Source organism: Aquarana catesbeiana, linkage group LG05, assembly GCF_042186555.1.
Source record: "Aquarana catesbeiana isolate 2022-GZ linkage group LG05, ASM4218655v1, whole genome shotgun sequence".
NCBI lineage: Eukaryota > Metazoa > Chordata > Amphibia > Anura > Ranidae > Aquarana > Aquarana catesbeiana.
The window spans coordinates 589,192,562-589,214,390 of record NC_133328.1 but is presented as its reverse complement, the minus strand read 5'-3'; the positions used below and the strand labels follow the sequence as shown (position 1 = coordinate 589,214,390).

Sequence of the window (21,829 nt, the reverse complement as noted above, 5' to 3'; positions counted from 1 at the left end):
CATCCACTTGTTAAAACTCTGTGGATGTATGCACTGAAAACGCAGATCCAAACCACTAACACCCGATGGTGGATAGACCAAGAGGCTCCCACACTCCTAGTAAAGTGCGCCTAAAAATGCGGAGTCTTTCCTTTTAAGCCCTAAGCATGAGTAAAAAAAAACTGACAGATCCCACAAGAAAATGTCACTTTGGACGCCGCCTACCCTCTTCGAGGATCCTTTGGCAGTCAAAAAACGAATCTCACTGCCCGATTGCTTCCAATGACCCTAACCCCTTCATGTCCAAGGGTAAAACAAATATTAATGCCCAAGCACAATTTTGCAACTTTGACATGTGTTAGTAAAATCATACATATCATCACAACTACTTTGTGCATCCAGGTGGATTATAACTTGTTTTTTTCAGGACAAATTGGGCTTCATCTGGTGGTAAATGGTAACGGATCTCGCCTTATTTTTTTTTTACCATCAAGGGAAAACTGGCCCAAAATAGTAAATTTAGCTGTATATTTTTTGTTACTAATATAACCTACCACCAAAGAACAACCCAAAATAAATTCTCCTGCTCCTGACAATCGCAGCGATACCACATATGTGTATGTTATTTGTTGTAGTACAGCCCAGAAACAAGAGTGCACTTTTTTGTCCTACCTACAACACTGACAATAATGCTGCTTTCACACGGAAAGCGCCGGTCGTTAGCGGTAAAATGCCGCTCGTTATAGTGGCGCTTTACCGCTGTTTAAGCGCCAATTTTCGCCCCCTAGCGGGGCACTTTAACCCTGATACAGGGGTTGTAAAGTCCTGTGTTGTGGCGCTTCCAAAGTACCACAACACAGCTTCCAACCTGCCCCAAAGATGCTGCTTGCAGGGCTTTTCCGTTTTCAGTTGCTATCTCTAGCACTAAAACGCCTGAAAACTGCCTCCGTGTGAAAGGGGTCTAAATTTAAAAATGTTTTTTTTTTTTTTTTTAAATGCTGCCAATTCCGACACCCTTCTTGCCAAAGTAATCGCAACCACCTTGCGAGTCAATAGGACTAATGGAAATTCACATATCGGTTCAAAAGGTGGTTTCTGAAAGACAGACAGACCCAGATTCAAATCCCAAAGAATACAGGGGGAACTCAACAGGGGTCAACCCATGACCAAAGGTACGGCCCGGAAACAGAGAAAAACAAGCCATCAGGATACAAGCTGGGGGGGGGGGGGAGCAAAAACGAGGTACACACAGTTTTCCAAACCAGAGCATACAAGGGGAAATGAGTTTGATAAAGCATAATCCCATAATGTGAGTATACCTACTAAGCCAAGTTGCCAACAAGGAGGAGGAACCCCTGGCAGCCCCAATTTTTTTTTTTAAAGTGACCCTGCTACTAGAACGTAACAATTTTGCCACAGGATCCCGTTTAAAAAAAACAGAGATCCAATCTTCACCCATCACGGCAGGCTTAGTCACTCAGGACCTCCCCCTTTTCTGTTAAGGAGTCCACTGCCTTGGACTTGTATAGCACCCTGTCGGAAGCTTCCTTGGTCTGTGCTGACTGCTCAGGGTTAGGTAACACAAGGTCGGGCACCAAAAGGCCACATTACAGGCAAACTCTGTTGAGTCTTCTATCTCTGCTAGAGGGCACCAGTACCATTCATTTTAGCATCCAGTCATCCGAATGGATCACATTATCCAGTCCCTTAATTCCTACTGAAACCCTTATGAGACCAGTATTGTCAGAGAGCTGAGCTTTAGTGCTCATTACCTTCAAGACACTGGAGAAAAAACTGAAGTACTTCCTGTATGGGAGGGGTTATATAGGGGAGGACTTCATGTCTGTTTCTGCCAGTGCCCATTCACCTATAGGTGGCACATAACCCAAACGGTCATGATTATAGCCTGCTCTGTGTCCTATGATGTATGATAAAGAAAACTTGTTGCAATACTTACTTCTCCAGCACCGTACCCAGCAGACTCACTGCTCTATGATCCTGTGCCGACCATTTTCTTTCATTACAGCCTGGCAATGAAATGGCACTTTTGCTCTGACAGGGACAGAATACAACTGCTAACTGGTTTTCTTTAAGGTATCGATACAAATATATCACTTACCAGAGCTATGTCATCTCGGCCACAGTCTAAGGCAGCAATCATCACCTGCTCATGTATTATCCATACTGCAAAGCAAGAGACACTCACTTAGCAATTTATTAAAGCCAGACAAAACAAACAAAAACTAAAATTATACAAAAAATATCAATAAACCGATTCATGCTGAATAGGCCAATTCATAAATGTTTGACATGTAGTATATTCCTTTCACATGCCATCTTGGAATCAACCATGTGATTAAATAAAAAGGTATGAAAATAAAAATACAAAAAAGTAGATTGGACGTATGTATGGTACAACAAACATACAAATAAATTACAAGAAAATAAATCACAAGGCCCCTTAAACGTCCAAGATCACCGGTATTCAGTGGTTCATTAAAGTGGACATGAAAATATTTCTGAAGCTATGTAATGTGTAAATTTGGTCATACACTATGCAAACTTTTGCCAGATCCTCAGGAAATTTGCTTAGTGGGTGGCCTCCTCCTTCCAGACATCCTTCCATGAAAAATCAAATTAGCTGAGCAGAAAATAGTCAACCAAACAGCAGCTGCATCAAATCAGATGCTGCCATTGTTTGGGTGTTTCGACAGTTGATTGTTAAAAGAGAAGGTGCCTCTACACTGAGAACCGAGTGATCGAACACCGCCGATCTCTAGGTTCTCAGAGCTCAGTGAGCAGAGTTGCAGACTGTCAGTCACAGCTCTCTGCTCTGTCCACTCCTCTCTCACTGGAGCGCTGAGCTGAGGAGAGGCGGGGCGGCCGGCTAAGGCTCTCAGGTCGGTCCAGGGATCTGGCAGATCCTGACTCCATGGTTGTGATGACGTCTGGACCGACTTCTGTGACGTCAGCGGAGAGCAGACTGCTGAAAATGGGTCACAGGAGTGCAAAACAAACTGCACTCCTGTGGTCCATAGGAGAAGTACAGCCAAACGAGCTCTGAGCTGTAACTGCAGTTCTCCACTTCCTTCTCTGTACTACCCACAGATGCATAAGGATTTTATCACTTTGAAGGGTTATAGGGAAGAGAAGACTGCAGTTAAACAAGTAAAACTTATGTAAGACCCTTTTCACACTGGGCCCGCGGCCACGTTAGAGCTAAAGCGCTGCTAGCGCGGCGCTTTTAACCCTAAACAAGGAGTTAAAAATTCCCATGTTACGCCACTTTGGAAGCGCTGCCCATTCATTCCAATGAATGGACTTTTCAGAACGTCCCGCAAGCGCACCACCCCAGTGTGAAAAGTCACACTTGAATGAATGGGAGGTGGTTTTCAGGTGCTTAGCGGAGGCTACTTCTAGTGCTAAATCACCTGAAAACCGCCCCGGTGTGAAACGAGTCTTAGGGGATTTGTGGATTTGGTTCATCTCGGTTTATCATCTGAGGCTATTCGCTTCACTAGGTATATGCAAGAGTGAGAGCTAGTAGGGAAAGGGGGCGTGGGGGGGGGGGGGGGGAGAAACGATCCCTCGCTAGCTGTCAGAATGGGGGACAGGGGAGAGCGGGGGCTAGTGCATCTGTAACATGTTACACCCCAAATATGGATATGGTTGAATATGTTATAAAAAGTAAACTTATCCTTTCAAGGAGAAGTAGGGCCACAGCTCTTATGGTCCACTTCTATTGTAGATCACAAGAATGCAGTTAGTCATGTTTTCCTGTGACCCAGATTCAGCCGACAGCAGGCTAAAATCACTGAGCCATTCCAGCCTCTGGAGAGATCCTCACTTTAACGTCGGGATCCACCCAAATGCCTGGATAGCAGCTGGCTCAATGAGCCGCTGAGAGCCGGAGCCAGCCACTTCCACCCCCACCACAACCCTGTGCCCCAGTGAGCGCTGAAGGGGTAGAGCTGAGAGCCGGTGACTGACAGTCACAGCTCTGTGCTCACTGAAAACAGAGAACTGAGCAATCAACGGCCATGTAATTGCTCAGTTCTCGGTCTTGGAGGCGGTGGAGAACAGATGCAGCATCAGACCCTGAAGCTTCATCCATCAAGGTGAGTAGGACCTTTAATATTCCCGCTCTTCTCTTTTAATTACATCTTTTAGAGCACAGGTCAAACACAAGGCTCGAGGGATACACAATAGGAGCACCCCTAGTAGGTGTTTTGGTGTCCTTTATAATCTCGTACAAAGAATAAAGCAAGCATTTAACTTGTGTTGTAAACTTCAATTACTTTCTCCATTATCCCAACCCATTGAGGTCATTAATGGGGAACACCTCTTCCCAGTGCTGAGCATTTATAGATCATAGGTAGGAAGAGGGGAAGAGGGAAAATGTGTTGGTCGCAGGACCAGCATAACACGACCCCCACGGCCCACCTATCAATGCCCACCAGTGCCACCCATCAGTGCCCTTCAGGGCCATCAATGGCCTTCACTGCCACCCATCAGTGCCATCAATGTCCTTCAGTGCCACCCATCAGTGGCCATCAGTACCCATCAGTGCAGCCTCATCAGCCCACATCAATGAAGGAGAAAAATTACCTGTTTGCAAAATTTTATAACAAACTATAAAACGGTTTTGTTTGTTTTTTCAAAATTTTCTGTCTTTTTTTTGTTTTTTTAGCAAAAAATAAAGAAGCCAGTAGTGATTAAATACCACCAAAAGAAAGCTCTATTTGTGGAGAAAAAAATGATAAAAAATGTCATTTGGGTACAGTGTTGCATGACTGCGCTGAAATCTGAAAATTGGCCTGGGCAGGAAGGGGGGCAAGTGGCCAGTAAGCAAGTGGTTAAGGCTAGGTCTATAACTGGGCTTTACCACGCGGTAAAACTGTAGTAATTTCAATCATCATTTTGAACAATTTCAAAAACAAAATATCAACTCACATAAGAGACCAAGGAGAGAAAAAAAATATTTCCAAATACGATCAAAGTTTTTTTTTTAAAGAATCTCAGCAATAGTGAAACAAAGAAAGAATGTGTAATTGTACTGGTAAAAAGTAAGGTAATAATTAAAACAGGTACTGGAAAAAAAAACGAGGTCTAAGCAGAAGGAAAACAAGGCCAAGATCAAGTAGGATCTACGGTATTAGAGTGTGTCAGGAAAAATATGCAGACCAGGGAGGCGAGAGGGCCCTTATCTATCATTCACATCTATGTATATATTCAGGAATGACTACAATGTTTGAGAAAAAAAAAAAAAAGAAGAATGATTACGATTCAAATCCAGACTGCCTTCAAAAAGACACAACTTTCCATTCTTTTTAACACTAAATGAAAGAGATGGTTTAGAAAAGATTTTAAGTCTATGGCAAGCAGGATAATACTTCACAGATTCCTCAATTCATGCTAAAAGACACACACAGCTTAAGTGATGTCATTCCGAAAACGTTCCCCAACAATAGTCAAGCTGTACTTCCACCTTTAATAAGATAACATGCTTCTTAGGAGGCATCTGCTTGGAGCTTTTATGTTCCAGCAAGAAATATACATTAAAGCAACAATAACATTAAAAGCATGTGTTAGAACTGAGGCTTTGGGTGCCACCTTCAATTTAATTATGTAATCTGTAGCAGAACCAAAACTAATCCTAAAGGGCACCAAGGCCAGGCATATGAAGGTTAGCCTAAAGCCTTCCTTCACTAAGGCTGGCCATAAATTATGCAATTTTTCTTTTAACCACAGGTCAGTGTTGATGGGGGAATCCCTTCCTCTGTGCTGGGAGGTTTCTCCACCTTCAGAATAAAATTACTGAACCACCCAAATTTTGATCCATCTATGGCCAGCTTAACAGATGTACCTGCTAGGCACCTTGTATAAACTTTATTAGCTATATACGGTGCTATGTACCGGTAGCGGGAGGGAACAAGAGTCGGGGGAAGGGCTGCTCAGCGATTCACAGGAAGCTTTGTATTCTATGAACACAAAAGCTTCCTAGGATTGGCTAAGGCAGGGAATGTGATGTAATCCACCTGCCTCAGCCAATCTGAGGAAGCTTTTTTATTCATTAACAGAAGACAAAGCATCCTGTGAAGGGCTGAGCAGCTCTCTGCCCGACTCTTGTTTCCATCCTCCAGCCAGAACACAGCGCTGTAAGCTCTATTAGCTTTACTTACAGTTTATAAAGCGCTCACAGCAGACACATGTATTCATGAAGGAAATGGACCATTTGGGCCAACCTACAGGTAGGAACGTAGCCACTCTCTTCAAAGATGGATGATGGGATTTGAAGAATGCATACATCAGTGCACATGACTGCAAGGAACATGCACTGCTTGTTCCTAACAAAACGGAAGTGAGGGGGGGGGGGGGGGGAGAGGTTCAGGAACTCATGGGAGGACATTACAAGAAAGCAGGCAAATACAGTAAGAAATTATTTACTGAAAAAAACATTACAGGATCATTAAGTAGTGGCTGTGTATGGATTTGTTTTTGGAAATGAATATCTTTTAGTGTAATTTTAATCTCTTCCCGCTGGCCATGCGCATATATGCGGCCTCTCAGTGGGCGAACCTTAACGCTGATAGGCCACATACAGTTGTGCTCATAAGTTACCCTGGCAGAATTTATAATATCTTGGCCATTTTTCAGAGAATATGAATGATAAAAATTTTCTTTCACTCATGGTTAATGTTTGGCTGAAGCCATTTATTATCAATCAACTGTGTTTACTCTTTTTAAATCATAATGACAACAGAAACTACCTAAATGACCCTGATCAAAAGTTTACATACCCCAGTTCTTAATACCGTGTATTGCCCCCTTTAACATCAATGACAGCTGGAAGTCTTTTGTGGTATTTGTGGATGAGGCTCTTTATTTTCTCAGATGGAAAAGTTGCCCATTCCTCTTGGCAAAAAGCCTCCAGTTCCTGTAAATTCTTGGGCTGTCTTGCATGAACTGAGATCTCCCCAGAGTGGCTCAATGATATTGAGGTCAGGAGACTGAGATGGCCACTCCAGAACCTTCACTTTATTTTGCTGTAGCCAATGACAGGTCGACTTGACCTTGTGTCTTGGATCATTGTCATATTGGAATGTCCAAGTACGTCCCATGCGCAGCTTCCTGGCTGATGAATGCAAATGTTCCTCCAGTATTTTTTGATAACATACTGCATTCATCTTGTCATAAATTTTGACCAAATTTCCTGTGCCTTTGTAGCTCACACATCCCCAAAACATCAGCGATCCACCTCCGTGTTTCACCGTAGAAATGGTGTACCTTTCATCATAGGCCTTGTTGACTCCTCTCCGAATGAAACGTTTATGGTTGTGGCCAAAAAGCTCAATTTTGGTCTCATCACTCCAAATGACTTTCTGTCAGAAGGTTTGAGGCTTGTCTCTGTGCTGTTTGGCGTATTGTAAGTGAGATACTTTGTGGCATTTGCGTAGTAATGGCTTTCTTCTGGTGGCTCGACCATGCAGCCCATCTTTCTTCAAGTGCCACCTTATTGTGTATTTGAATACAGCCACACCACATGTTTTCAGAGAGTCCTGTATTTCATCTGAAGTTATTTGTGGGTTTTTTCTTTGCATCTCGAACAAATTTTCCTGGCAGTTGTGGCTGAAATTTTAGTTAAACTACCTGACCGTGGTTTGGTTTCAACAGAACCCCTCATTTTCCACTTCTTGATTAGAGTTTGAACACTGCTGATTGGCATTCTCAATTCCTTGGATAGCTTTTTATATCCCTTTCCTGTTTTATACAGTTCAACTAACTTTTCCCGCAGATCCTTTGACAATTATTTTGCTCTCCACATGACTCAGAATCCAGAAATGTCAGTGCAACACTGGATGAAAAATGCAAGGGTCTGTCAGGAGTCCAGAAACTTATTGACCTTTTATACACACACACTAATTACAAGCAAACAGATCACAGGTGAAGATGGTTACCTTTAATAGCCATTCAAACCCCTTTGTGTCAACTTGTGTGCATGTTATCAGGCCAAAATCGTCAGGGTATGTAAACTTTTGATCAGGGTCATTTGGGTAGTTTCTGTGAATAGAATTTAAAAAGAGTAAACACAGTTGATTGATAATAAATGGCTTCACTCAAACACTAACCATGAGTGAAAGAAATGTGTTTTCATTCATATTCTCTGAAAAATGGCCAAGAGATCATAAATTCTGCCAGGGTATGTAAACTTATGAGCACAACTTTATATGCATTCTATGTAAACCCTTCTCTGTGCTTAGAGCACACACTCTGCATGCTCCTAGCAGAGTCACCAACGCACATGCGAGTCCTGTGTGACTCCAAAATGTTTCACTCTGTTGTTTGTGATGTGATCATACTTCAATAAAAACCATTTGGACTCAAGATGAAGATCTGTGGTGTGCTGGCAAATATGTACATTGTGTCACACTTGGTAACCGGTCGCTGACCACAATGAACTACCGTCCCTCAAACTGCAAATGTAAATGAGTCCTGAGCCCCCTATAGGGCTGCTTTCACACTGATGCGCTGCAGTTTACCCGCACCGTAGGTGCAGCACAGTGCACCTGTGGGCTTTTCAGGGGGTCAGCTGCACTTTGCCATAGACTTCTATAACATCTTGCAGGTGTGGTACACTTTCAGAAAGCACACCAAACCAACTGGATATAATAGAAGTCTATGGCTCAGTGCAGCTAAACTGCAGGAAAGCTGCAGGTGCACTGTGCTACACAGTATCAGTATGAAGCAGCCCAAAAACCCTTTTTTATAAGTGCCAATATGCCCATTGCAAAAGCGCAACCTTTTCCTCTTCCAGCTTCTGCTGGCATTGCTCTCCAGGCTGCTAGAAAGGCCCCAGAAGTGCACTTAGTATCACTCCGCCTTGGTCAGGAGCTGGTGTTCTGCCGAGAAAGGTCCCCCGTCAGATAGTGTCCGCCCTGTACTGCGCAGGCGCAGCACGGAGAACAAAGGAGATGCCAAAAGTCTCCGAACATAAACAGCTGTTCATGAGCTGTACATGGCGCCTGGGCAATTAACAGTACATTGTGCCACACGCCCTGGATGCTCGCGCAACTCTGCAAGGGGCGGGTGTAGGGGCCGATGCATACAGAAGATGGCCAGAGCTCTTACGAGGTGTATTTCTCGAAGGGGCGGATCTTTGTAACCCACCCATCAACATTGAACTACCCTCCCTTATCAGCTCTGCCCATCATTGTAAAAGTGCAAAGACGTGTAGTTTACACGCTTCTCAATATTACATGCGCCCCTTTGAGAAATCCACCCCCATCGTATGAGCTCTGGCCATCTTCTGTATGCATCCGCCCCTACACCCGCCCCTTGCAGAGTTACACGAGCATCGGGAGCGTGTACACAATGTAGTGTTAATTGCACAGGCGTCGTGTACAGATCATTGACAGCTGTTCATGTTCAGAGACTTTCGGTGTTTCCTTTGTCCTCCGTACTGCGCAAGCGCTGCGCCTGCGCAGTACAGGGAGGACACTATCCGACGGGGGACCTTCTCGACAAGACACCGGCAATAGGGAAGGAGAACCAGCTTATGAGGCCGGTGCTGGCTCCATGCACTCTTATGCCGCGTACACACGATCAGAAATTTCGGCCTGCAGACCGATGAGAGCTTTTGGTTGGAAAATGCGACCGTGTGTATGCTCCATCGGAATTTTGCTGGTGGAATTCCTGCCAGCAAAAGATTGAGAGCAGGTTCTCAATTTTTCGGTCGGAAATCATTTCTATCAGAAAATGCAATCGTCTGTACAAATTCTGACGCGCAAAATTCCTATGCATGCTCGGAAACAATTCGACGCATGCTCAGAAGCATTGAACTGCATTTTCTCGGCTCGTCGTAGTGTTGTACGTCACCACGTTCTTGACGGTCGAAAGTTCAGAGAACTTTTGTGTGACCGTGTATATGCAAGGCAAGCTTGAGCGGAATTCCATCGGAAAAACCATCCAAGATTTTTCCGACAGAAAATCTGCGTGTGTGTACGCAGCATTATGCTCTGGGATGGCGGGTCGGCAACCCGTTGATCACGATCTGGGCTTGCTTGCTTACCTGCCATCTCAGAGAATGAGCAAGTGCTTCCCTGGTTTGATGTTGCAGGACACATCAGTTGAGCACCCATGAGAGACTCTCAGTTGGACCAATATGGACTTATGGTGTCTGTCCCTTTTGCGCCATTAACCCTTTGTTTTTTTCTTCAGACCACAGCAAGTACGAAATAAATAATGTCTGTAATCCCTACAAGCAGCAGTCATATTAAAGCTTTGTTATTTTAATAAAAACGAACATGTAATACTTACCTACTCTGTGTAATGGTTTTGCACAGAGCAGCCCTGATCCTCTTCTTCTGAGGTCCCCTCCTTTTTGGCAAGTGCCCACATAGAAAGCCTTTTTATGAGGGCACGTGTGCGTGCTTGCTCCCAAGCCACCCTGTCTGCGTTTATTGACACAAAATGAACGACTCGGCCCCACCCCACCTCTCGCTCAGCAAAGCATTTAATTGACAGCAGCATGAGCCAATGGCTCCCGCTGCTATCACTCTGCCCAGGAAGGAAGACAGCGGCAGGAGTCGCTACTATCGTGAACATCGCTGGATCGTATCAAGCTCGGGTAAGTATAAAGGGGGGATTTTGCAGCACAGAAGGTTTTTCACCTTTTACCTTAATGTATAGAATGCACTTTATGCTGTACACAAGATGCTATATTTTTTTAAAGTTACCGTAATCACCATTTCAGGGCTATCATATTGATAATTGTGAAGTTATTCATTAAAATAAAACAAAGATATGAGCGGGTCAATCCACAGATATATATCCAAATGTCTGTCTTACAACAGGAATAAAAGCAGCAGAACTTGTTGTGTGAACTGTCACTTGAGAACAATATAGACCAGGTCTGTAACACGCAGAAGGCTGAGCGCCTAACGACACGTAGCCCCAGTTCTGCTGACACAGCAGAAAGGTAAAGAGGGGGCCAGTATGTGCAATCAGCAGCAAGCTTTAAACGTATAAATCAAAACCTTCAGCTGTTTCCCAAAACTAAAATGCCAAACAACCTTATTTCTTTGGTATTGCAAGAGAATTAAGAAAAGGTACTTTCACTGCCAAAGTTCACAGCTTTGAAAGATAAATGAGCTTTTACTATTGGAACTCTGTTTAATATTGTTTAAAGGTACCAAATAAGAATGCGGTGCCAAAGTGGGTCGGATTTCCTGCAGGTTAGGTGACCATTTCCTGGAATATGTTTTTCTTGGAAAGGCTGCAGCCCACAGGAGACCTAATTATCAACAGAACGCAATCCTGTTGAGACCAAGCAAGGGGTACCCGAGAGCGCGAGAAAGAGAGCGAGAGAGAGACGGAACACAAAACAAGTGTTCCGAGCGCCTGCTTAGACGGCCCACTGAGTGATGACAGTTCTGCAAGCCAATACAAAGTTGATTTGCCTGCCAAGGAGGTCTTTTGCAGATCTTTCACAGCAAGCAAATTACAATTAAGCTCACCACGATCACTAAAAACCACATTAGCAGCGAGGGGTTTAATTATCGCTGTGTGCATGGGAGGTTTTTTTTTTTTTTTTTCCTTAAGGTCTCTATAACTGGAATTTGCAGCAACGCTGTGTGCGATATAAGCTCTGGCACACATTTACCGTTAATACAAACAATAATTCGAAGACAAACACATTTTGGGGGTTTGTTGGTTTAAATATCTTCACAGAACAAATAAAATAATTAGAACTTAAATAAATCATCAGCTTGGTGTCTGCCAAAGACTGGCGATTCTGAGTTATTTCTTAAAGTTTTGGGATTTTGGCAGCAAGTTGTATACAGAAAGAACGGGACTAAACTGAAAGATTGCCATGCGTATATCTGGTTACTAATTAAAGTTACAGGAAAAATCAAAAACTGTCCTTTCCAAATGTGTTTAAAGCCTGGCATTACAAGGCCGTGGGTTCTGTATTTTCTATCACATTCTCAGGCCATTAGCTGACCAAATCCACTTCATCAAGGCCACTCATATAGCGTTTATCCTAAGAAGTCCATCCCTGCCCTTTTAACCACTTCACATCCAGGCCATTTCTGACACTTCGCTCCTACATGTCAAAAATCATCATTTCTTTGCTATAAAATTAGATAGAACCCCCAAACATTATATATGTTTTTTTAGCAGAGACCCTAAAGAATACAATGGCGGTCATTGCAACTTTTTATCTTGCACGGTATTTGCGCAGCAATTTTTCAAACGCGTTTTTTTTGAAAAAAAAACAGTTTCATGCTTTAAAAAAAAACAAAACAGCAAAGTTAGCCAAATTTTTTTGCATTGTGTGAAAGATGAAGTTACGCCGAGTAAATAGATACCTAACATGTCACGCTTCAAAATTGCACACGCTCGTGGAATGGCGCCAAACTTTGGTACTTAAAAATCCCCATAGGCGACGCTTTAACATTTTTTACTGGTTACATGTTTTGAGTTACAGAGGAGGTCTAGGGCCAAAATTATTGCTCTCGCTCTAACGTTCGCGGCGATACCTCACATGTGTGGTTTGAACACCGTTTTCATATGTGGGCGGGACTTACGTATGCGTTCGCTTCTGCGTGCGAGCTCACGGGGACAGGGGCGCTTTAAAAATTTTTTTTTTTTTTTTTATTGTTAATTTTACTTAAAAATTTTTATTTTTACACTTTAAAAAAATTTTTTTTTTTTTGATCACTTTTATTCCTATTACAAGGAATGTAAACATCCCTTGTAATAGGAATATGAGACGATCAGTCCTCTTTACAGTGAGATATGGGGTCAATAAGACCCCACATCTCACCTCTAGGCTGGGAAGCCTAAAATCAAAAAAAAAAATAAAACGATCGCCGCTTCACAGCTGAAGCGGCGCCGTTTTTTTGAATGCAGAGGCCGGGCGTGACGTCATAACATCGCGCCCGGCCTCCGAACGATCATAGAGACTCCGGCGACCATCTGGTCCGCCGGAAATCTCTATGGTGAACATCCGGCGCCGGCGGATCCGCTATCCGACTCACCGATCGCTGAGGTGAGTCGGTAGTAGCACCGGAGGGCGGCGGGAGGGGGGGGACGTCCCCTCCCGCCGCCCGTAAGAACGATCAAGCGGCGGAACAGCCGCTATGATCGTTCTTATGGTGTACGGAATCGCCGGCTGAAAATGCCGGTATCTGAATGATGTCTGTAGCCTCAGACATCATTCAGATATAAGCCCCGAAAGTCGAGGACGTCATATGACGTCCTCCGGATGTCAAGTGGCTAAAGGATAAGTTCACCTTTCATAGCATGTTACACCCATATTCAGGGTGTAACATCTTATGAAAGGACCGGTCCCCGATCTTCTGCTTTGACAGCTAGCGGGGGATCTTACCCACTAGCTGTCACAAAAAAATATTCAACTGTGTGAGGCTCCGCCCGCCTGTTTGACTCATTAACAGTGTTCTGTGAATGGTAAACTACAAGTCCAGACAGCCTTAGACCCCTTTAACACAGGCTTTCTGATCGGGTCCACCTCTCAGTTTTTCAGGCGGACCTGATCAGAGCCTCCATTCACTCCTATGGGGCAGCAGATGTCTGCTATCTGATCTTGTCCATGAAATCCAGACGGATGGAGACTCTAATTTTCCATCCATGTGGCGGGTGGGATTGAATGAAAATGGACAGGCGTTCCATTTTCATCCAAACTCGCATAGAGGATAGCGGGGCTCTGAAAGGTCCATGTCAGCAGTGAGCAGAGACAGACCTGTCATCCGCCTGCTCAGCAGGGATCAGCGGAGCGATCCCCGGCTGGGCAGACCGTCTGTGTGAAAGAGCCCTTAGCGGCTGTCGGCTTGTAGTTCTCAATGAGCACTGTGGTAGTTCATGGTCTCTTCCTGTCAGAGTGTATGGGCTTGCCCCTACAAGGTACGAGCAAACAGATACACTGACAGGTCTGCAGGAGTTCTGCATGGCATCTGCTGATTGCTGGTGCAAGGCTTTCCAGGTCCCACGACAAAAAAAATAATAAATCCACATTTTATTACATGGAAAAAAAAAAGGGTGCATTTTTAATTTTTTTGTAAAAGGGTGAACTTATCCTTTAAATAACGAATACTGCTCCTGTTTTGCATTTATGTCATCATGAGTGTTTCCCCCAACCTCCCACTATTCACTCACCAACAGCAAAATGACTACAAGATAGAATCACCCCTTGGTATCTTCCATTCTCTTTACCCCTCTCCACATTCCAGCTTTTTTTCTTCAACTATACATGCTTCTAGATGCCATGACTTTTCCATCAAAAATCAATAATGCATCAATCAATCCCCCCACCCCTCACGCCAGGGTACTAGATGTTAACCTAGACTCTGGGGATGAAAGGACAGGTCAAATTCAATTGTCAAAAGCTTGTATGCTTCACTTCCATAACATCTCTAAAATATGTCCCTTTTTAACGAAACCACCAAGCTACTCATTCACTCCCTTGTTATCGCTCGCCATGACATTTGCAACTCCCTTCTATAGACCTACCTCTCCATAGGCTTTTCCCTCTTGAGTCTATCATGAATGCCGCTGCCAGACTCATCTACCTTACCAACTGCTTAATGTCCGCCACCCCTCTCCGCCAATCCCTACATTGGCTTCAGGTCACCCAGCAAATTGAATTCAAAATACAAACTACAACATACAAAGCCATTCACAACTCCACCCCGATCTACATTACCAATCATGTCTCTAAATATCACATAAACCATCCTCACTGCTCCATTCAAGACCTCCTTGCTCTCAAGCTCCCTTATCTCCTCCTCCCATACTTATCTCCAGGACTTCACTAGAGCCTCTCCCATCCTCTAGAACTCTCTACCTCGATCTGGCCGGCTATCTCCTACTCTGGCTGCCTTCAGGCGATCCCTGAAAACTCATCTCTTCTGGGAAGCCTATCAAGCCTCCAACTAATCTTTTACCACTTTCATCAGCTCATTCCACCCAGTTACAACCTTTTGTACAACCTGCCCCACCCTATTAGATTGTAAGCTCTTCTGAGCAGGACCCTTTTAACCCTCTTGTATTTTACTGTATTGTAACTGTATTGTCTCACTTTTATATTGTAAAGCGCTGCATAAAACTGTTGGCGCTATATAAATTCTGAATACTAATAATGCCCACCCCAACCTCTGGTCAGTTAGTGAGCTGGATAACGTCCCCTTTCCATGATTGGCAACCTCTGCAATGACAGACAAGTCCAGCAAGTTTGACTTCAGAAAGCAAGCAGTACTTTCACCACTTCAGTTCTGCCTTTTTTTTTTTTTTTTTTTTATATTACTCCGAAAACCATCTTCTCTTCTCTCACCAGGCACTCTATCTTGCTACTCCAATTCTAACAAGTTCACTGCCCCAAACAATTTTCCCCACACTTTGAAAGTTTTAAAGTCATTGTAAACGCTGAAGCATGCAGCTTCTCTCCCACCCAGCCCCCCTAATAGTTACAATATCTGAGCCCAATCTCGATTCAGCGATGTGCCTGAGAGCAGCTGCTATCCATGTTCTTTGGCTCCTCATTGGCTCAGAGACAGCAGCCAATCACAGTCAGTGAGGAGGGAGGGGGGCAGGCTTAAGGGCAAGTACACATGAGTGCTCCCATAGCCAGTGACTTACTATGGGGGCACTCAGCAGGGGGGAGCAAAGAGTGGCGGCAGGTGACCCAAGAAGAGGAGGATCGGGGCTGCTCTATGCATAACTATTGCACAGTACAACATATTGTTTTTTGATTTTGTTTAATTACCTTTAGTATCACTTTAATTACGTGCCTAAACTAATTTACTTAAATTGGCACTCCTGTTGAGGGCATTAGAACATATCTGTTTTAAGTAGGGGAGGAAAGAGTTTAAACCTCCCCCATTGGGGGAAATATTCATTCACTTTCTGTCCCAAAGATACATTAGTAAGTACCAGGGAACCTTCCTAAATGAAGAGGAAATTCTCTTTTTGGACAGGCATTACCAAAATAAATGTACTTACCAGGAGATTACCCCTCACCACAGAATTGGAGGTAGGCACTGAAGATGGCACCTTTGTACATACAGTAAATGTAGAACTGATTTAGTACAAAACAGTTGAAACTCCCCTAATTTAGCAAATTGGCTTGTCTTAACTCCTATCTCCTATAGTTGTGTCCCAATAAGAGGTGCAGCAACACATCACATGTCCGGTGTTCAAAAAAAAAACAAAAACAAACAACTAAATTCATTTGGGTGGTTTAGAAGAAAACTTGCCAAGAAACTCCTCACTAATGCATTTCACCTAATGGAGGGATCAAGGAATCAGAGCAAAAAGATCTTGGCAAGGTGTGTCTAAACAATCATGATCAAAAAGGAGGTAGTGTTCTGCTACAGGCACTATTCTTTACCAATCCTCCAACTTGGCGAGCCGGCTCCCAACTGTTACTGGCCACTCCACAAGTTCCACACACAATCTCTTGAAGAGGAAGGGAAGCCGCTCATCACGTAAAAGCCTTAAATACCAGTTTATTAAACTCTCCATCGTAGAGAATACACCACCTGTTATGTACAATCTCCAACACATTGCACTCCATTTGTAACTTACTCTGAGTAGACAGAGTAAAATGTGTTAGCCCTTGTACATACCAGGTGGTACAGTTTGTACAATGGAGAGTTTAATAAACTGGATTTAAGCCTTTAACATAGTGAATGGCTTCCTTTAATCTGAGAGTTTGTGTGTGGAACTTGATGAATAAAGTTTATTGAAATGCAGGATTCATGTGTGTTGCTGCACTTTCTATTGCTCAGAAGAAAAGATGGAAAAGTAGAAAGCGCACGGGCATACGGCGATGTGTTCAAACACCTGTTTAATTTAAAGTGATTGTAAAATTTTGTTTTTTTTTTTTTTTTTTGGTAAAATACCAAACATGTTATACTTACCTGCTTTGTGTAGTGGTTTTGGACAAAACAACCTGATCCTCCTCTTCTCAGGTCCCCCACTTGTGCTGCTAGCTCCTCCCCCCTGCTGACTGCCCCCATAGCAAGCTGCTTGCTATGGGGGTCACTCATGCGTGCTCGCTTCTGAGCCCTGCTCTGTGCGTCTATAAGACTCACAAAGCGGGGTTCAGAAAGCAGGATTTGGCCCCACCATCTTGTCAAAAGAGGAACGTGCTTCAAAAGGTGCCTGTAATTGCAGCGGCAAGCAAGAAGATCATAATGAGTGAATCCTGCAGAGTACAGCAGTGCGACGAGTTCATGTACAATACAGCTGAATACATTGCACTAGTCCAGGTCCTCCAATTTCCATATAGGTGACCAACAGAGGACGCATGCCTCACCGTCATGAGCTCACAGTACTACAATCCTGGGCGTACACTTGAAATATATCCCCTTATTTCCTATACCATTACCATCCAGGGTGCTGCTGAAAGCTGAACTTCCAGACTCCTCTCTCTTGAATTTAATATGGATTTATTCCTTTGGTGAAATTATTATGTGTTAGTAACAGTGTCAATGGTCCTCCAGTGGATGCTACACAAAAAGATTCACTCAAGAGATGGGAAACAGGATGTCCAATCCACAGCCATAGACTTGGGTGTGACCAGGGCAAAAAGGAAAGCAAAATCCCCTCAATGGGGACACGGGCAGCAATCAAAATATGACTAATAATCCCCTCTCCAGTCTATACAAAATGTAATATCTTGGCTGGAGTTCCACTAAGTGGAAGATGAATTTGCAAATACATGGGTTGTCTATATATAAAATGTAGACAAAGGCGGCAGGTTTCCATGATAGTTAAAAAAAAAAAAAAAAAGGAACTGTACATTTCATCATTTTTGCCAGCAGATGGAAAGATCCGCAGCCACAGAAAGTAATGAGAAACACAGTTTTTATTAGAGAATGTAAAGCCCTGAGCCTCTCACAAGCACATATAAACTTCTCCCGACACCAATTGGAATGATAGGGTCTCGCTGGGGATATTACGGGAGAACAGGTGTTAGTAACGCCAGCCCCTCGCTGAACTGAAATTGATGTGTATAATAAACTTACTATCGTCTCCGAGTTTGGAAGCGTGCTCGTTCAGCAACTCTTCACCGACTTCAATGATGTGTTCACTGTTCCTGTAGTTCTCCTCCCGCCAAGTCTTCATTTTGTCACGCATTTCTGGAAAAGGTAATGTCAGATGTTGAGCATATTATATGGCAGCCTGGTCAAAATGAAGTACAAAAAATGAAATCTAGTGCGATTTATAGATGTGCAGAGTTTTGTAAAATGTATCCTTAGATTATATAATTGTAAATAATCTCATGATAACACAAACACATATGTCGAGAATAATTACAGCCGAGACTGACACACATTACAATGTATCCATTACTTTTATATTGCAGTCTTTTAGGGTAAAGATGCATCTATAAAGCAGAGACGCCAGGCAAAATACACAGATGGAATAAATATATAGGAGCTGCTTTACCTGTGACAAGATTTGTATTTCCATCCAGTCTGGAGCTTACACAGCAATGCCACAGAATACAGCCCTGTTTTGCACAAATCATAATCGCCAACACCTAGGACATGCAGTTCTGGGCATGTTTTTTATTTATTTTTTAACTTTATGCAGTGTCAGTTTTCACTGTGATTGTCAAAAGGTAGTTGCTCAGCGGCTCAGGTGTGATTCCGATGCGATTCAGAGATGCGATTGTGAATATCTTTGTGTTCAGTGCAAATTTAATACTGTTGTGATTTCCAATCTGCCTTCATATGCTAGAAATGCAGTCCAGCCACTTCTCTGCCAGCCTGCCCTCCAGCCACTTCTCTGCCAGCCTGCCCTCCAGCCACTTCTCTGCCAGCCTGCCCTCCAGCCACTTCTCTGCCAGCCTGCCCTCCAGCCACTTCTCTGCCAGCCTGCCCTCCAGCCACTTCTCTGCCAGCCTGCCCTCCAGCCACTTCTCTGCCAGCCTGCCCTCCAGCCACTTCTCTGCCAGCCTGCCCTCCAGCCACTTCTCTGCCAGCCTGCCCTCCAGCCACTTCTCTGCAAGTCTGCCTTCGCCCCCGTGCATATCGGCGTGATTTGACATGTCAAATTGCAGCCTATTGCCGGCAACAGCTGTCCCAACTGGTGCAACGCCGACTTTGCGGCACTGCACAGATTTCCAAAAAGTTGTTCCTGCACTACTTTTGTCGACTTCGGGGGGGGCGATTTCAATAGACATCTGTGCAAGAACCAGAGGTCTTTCAAATCGCTCCTGAATTAGCACTGAAATGCGGGTTTGAAATGGTGCTGAACTCACACGATTTCAAAACCGTGTTCAGTGTGAACGAGGGCTTCCAGCCACTTCTACCCGAAAGTCATCTCAGAATGCCACTATATTCTTTGCTGTTCAAGTTTGGAACAAATCGCTCCAAACTCGCACAGGACACCTTTTTTTTTTTTAATCAGTACGAAATCGCACCGCAAAAGAGGAGATTGTCCTTCATAGAAAACCATGTATTTTCAGAAGACATGCAAATCTATGCCTTTTAGATCGCATCCGATCCACATAAGATGTGCATCAGTGTGAACCAGGACTAAAGCTCCATTCACACCTGGGCATTCTGAGAACGCAGCATAATCGCTGCGATTTTGCCCGAAATCTCAAAAAAGCATTACAAATCACAAAAACACAGGTTCAGATGCCATTTTTTTACCAGTTAGCTTCTATTAGCTTTCTATGCCAGTTAGCTTCTCTTCGGTTAAGGGCATTTTTTTTTTGCCTCTGAATGCTGCTCTAAAATAAGAACCTAAATGCTACGTTGTACTGACAAGTTGGCTGATATAGAGCTGCATTAAAATGAAAAAGTCTCTAAAAATGGCTTTTTTATGCCCATGTGCATGAGGTTATATAATCTGGAATAGCTCCACAAATAGAAGTTTACGTATAGACAATATATCTATGAATGGGACAGCACCTAAGGCTTCATACAGAATCCCCTGAAAGATGGAATCTCATTGACAAAGCAAGTAAGAAAAGCATCCACATGCAGAGTAGAGCTGCACAATTCTGGGAAAAATTTGAATCACAATTTTTTTCGCTTAGAATAAAGATCACGATTCTCGCAGTGTAACATCATCTTTCACATTATACAAAACAATTGGGCTAACTTTACTGTTAAGTTGTTTTTTTTTTTTTAATTCATTAAAGTGTATTTCTTTTCCCCATAAATTTGAAAGACCGCTGCACAAATACAGTGTGACATAAAATATTGCATCACCATTTTTTCTCTAGGGTCTCTGCTAAAAATATATATAATGTTTGGGGGTTCCAAGTAATTTTCTAGCAAAAAATAATGATTTTAACTTGAAACCAACAAGTGTCAGAAAAAGGGTTATGCCCCGTACACACGGTCGCACTTTGTTCAGACATTCCGACAACAAAATCCTAGGATTTTTTCCGACGGATGTTGGCTCAAACTTGTCTTGCATACACACGGTCACACAAAGTTGTCGGAAAATCCGATCGTTCTGAACGCGGTGACGTAAAACATGTACGTCGGGACTATAAACGGGGCAGTGGCCAATAGCTTTCATCTCTTTATTTATTCTGAGCATGCGTGGAACTTTGTCCGTCGGATTTGTGTACACACGATCGGAATTTCCGACAACGGATTTTGTTGTCGGAAAATTTTATCTCCTGCTCTCAAACTTTGTGTGTCGGAAAATCCGATGGAAAATGTCCGATGGAGCCCACACATGGTCGGAATTTCCGACAACACGCTCCGATCGGACATTTTCCATCGGAAAATCCGACCGTGTGTACGGGGCACTAGTCTTTTAAGTGGTTAAACTTCCCTCACTTACAGACAGAAGTCCATTCCTTTGATCTAAAGAACAAAATATTACAATGTTTATAGTTAGCTCAGCTGCTAAGGAATGTTGTGAAGCTTGGCAGACTGCCTGTTTTTTTTTTTTTTTTTTTTGACAGCTTCAAGCTGGCCGCTGTAAAAAAAAAAAAAAAAAAAGACCACGAGGGGGAAAGAATCACAATCTCGATTCTTAATGATTAATCGTGCAACTCTAATGCAGAGTGTCAATGACCAGCGAGAGCCGGAGCCAGCCCCTCCAGCACCCTCCACAGTCTAGTGCTCCAGTGAGCACTGGCAAGGGGGAGAGCCACTGACAGTCACGGCTCTCTGCTCAGAGCGGAGGGGAAACACTGAGTGTTTGATCGCTCAGTTTTCACTACAGAAACGGCGGGGGACATATGCAGCATCGGATCGATGCTTTATCCACCTAGGTAAGCATAAATGTTTATTATTTTTCAAATCCCAAACTTTTTTTAAATATATAGCAGCTTACCAGTCCTTGGCTGTAGTGGCTGCATTAATCTCACTTTTCAGCAAGATCATAAAATACCTGGTTGATCTTGTCAGAAATGCAGCCCACCTTGTCCCTTCCTGTGAAGGGAAAAGAAAGCACAAGCATCCTCATCTTTCTTGTGTAAATTACTAATTCCCATGAATCCACCATGTAATGGTAATGGAGAACAAAAGCAGGCAGGTTTGAAGTCCAGCCTGTGTGACAATCATGGCTGCCCCCATAGATACAGCGGAGGGTAAAAGCGTAGACATGAACAGACAGGAAGTGTGTCATTTGCATAATTACCAGTTGAAAAGGCTGCTTTTACACTGAAAGCGCCGGCCGTTATTGGTAAAGCTGCGCTAGTTTTAGCAACGCTTTTTCGCTATTTAATCGGCGCTTTTGCACCACTTTTTGGCCACTAGCGGGGCGCTTTTAACCCCAAAGAAGCGCTGCCCATTTATTGCAATAGGCAGGGGCATTTTCGGAGCGCTGTATACAGTACTCCCAAACC

General features: G+C 43.6%; 1 protein-coding gene across 1 annotated transcript in view; it reads right to left on the bottom strand.

Moving 5' to 3' along the window:
• The window catches only part of EMC2 (ER membrane protein complex subunit 2), a 123,932-nt gene that overhangs the window by 74,515 nt on the left and 27,588 nt on the right, over nucleotides 1-21,829 (bottom strand). The window contains exons 3-4 of the mRNA XM_073632153.1: nucleotides 18,030-18,143; nucleotides 2,099-2,163 (exon numbers count right to left, since the gene is read on the bottom strand). Coding sequence (XP_073488254.1) covers nucleotides 2,099-2,163; nucleotides 18,030-18,143 — 179 coding nt within the window. The remainder of the gene's footprint in view (nucleotides 1-2,098; nucleotides 2,164-18,029; nucleotides 18,144-21,829) is intronic.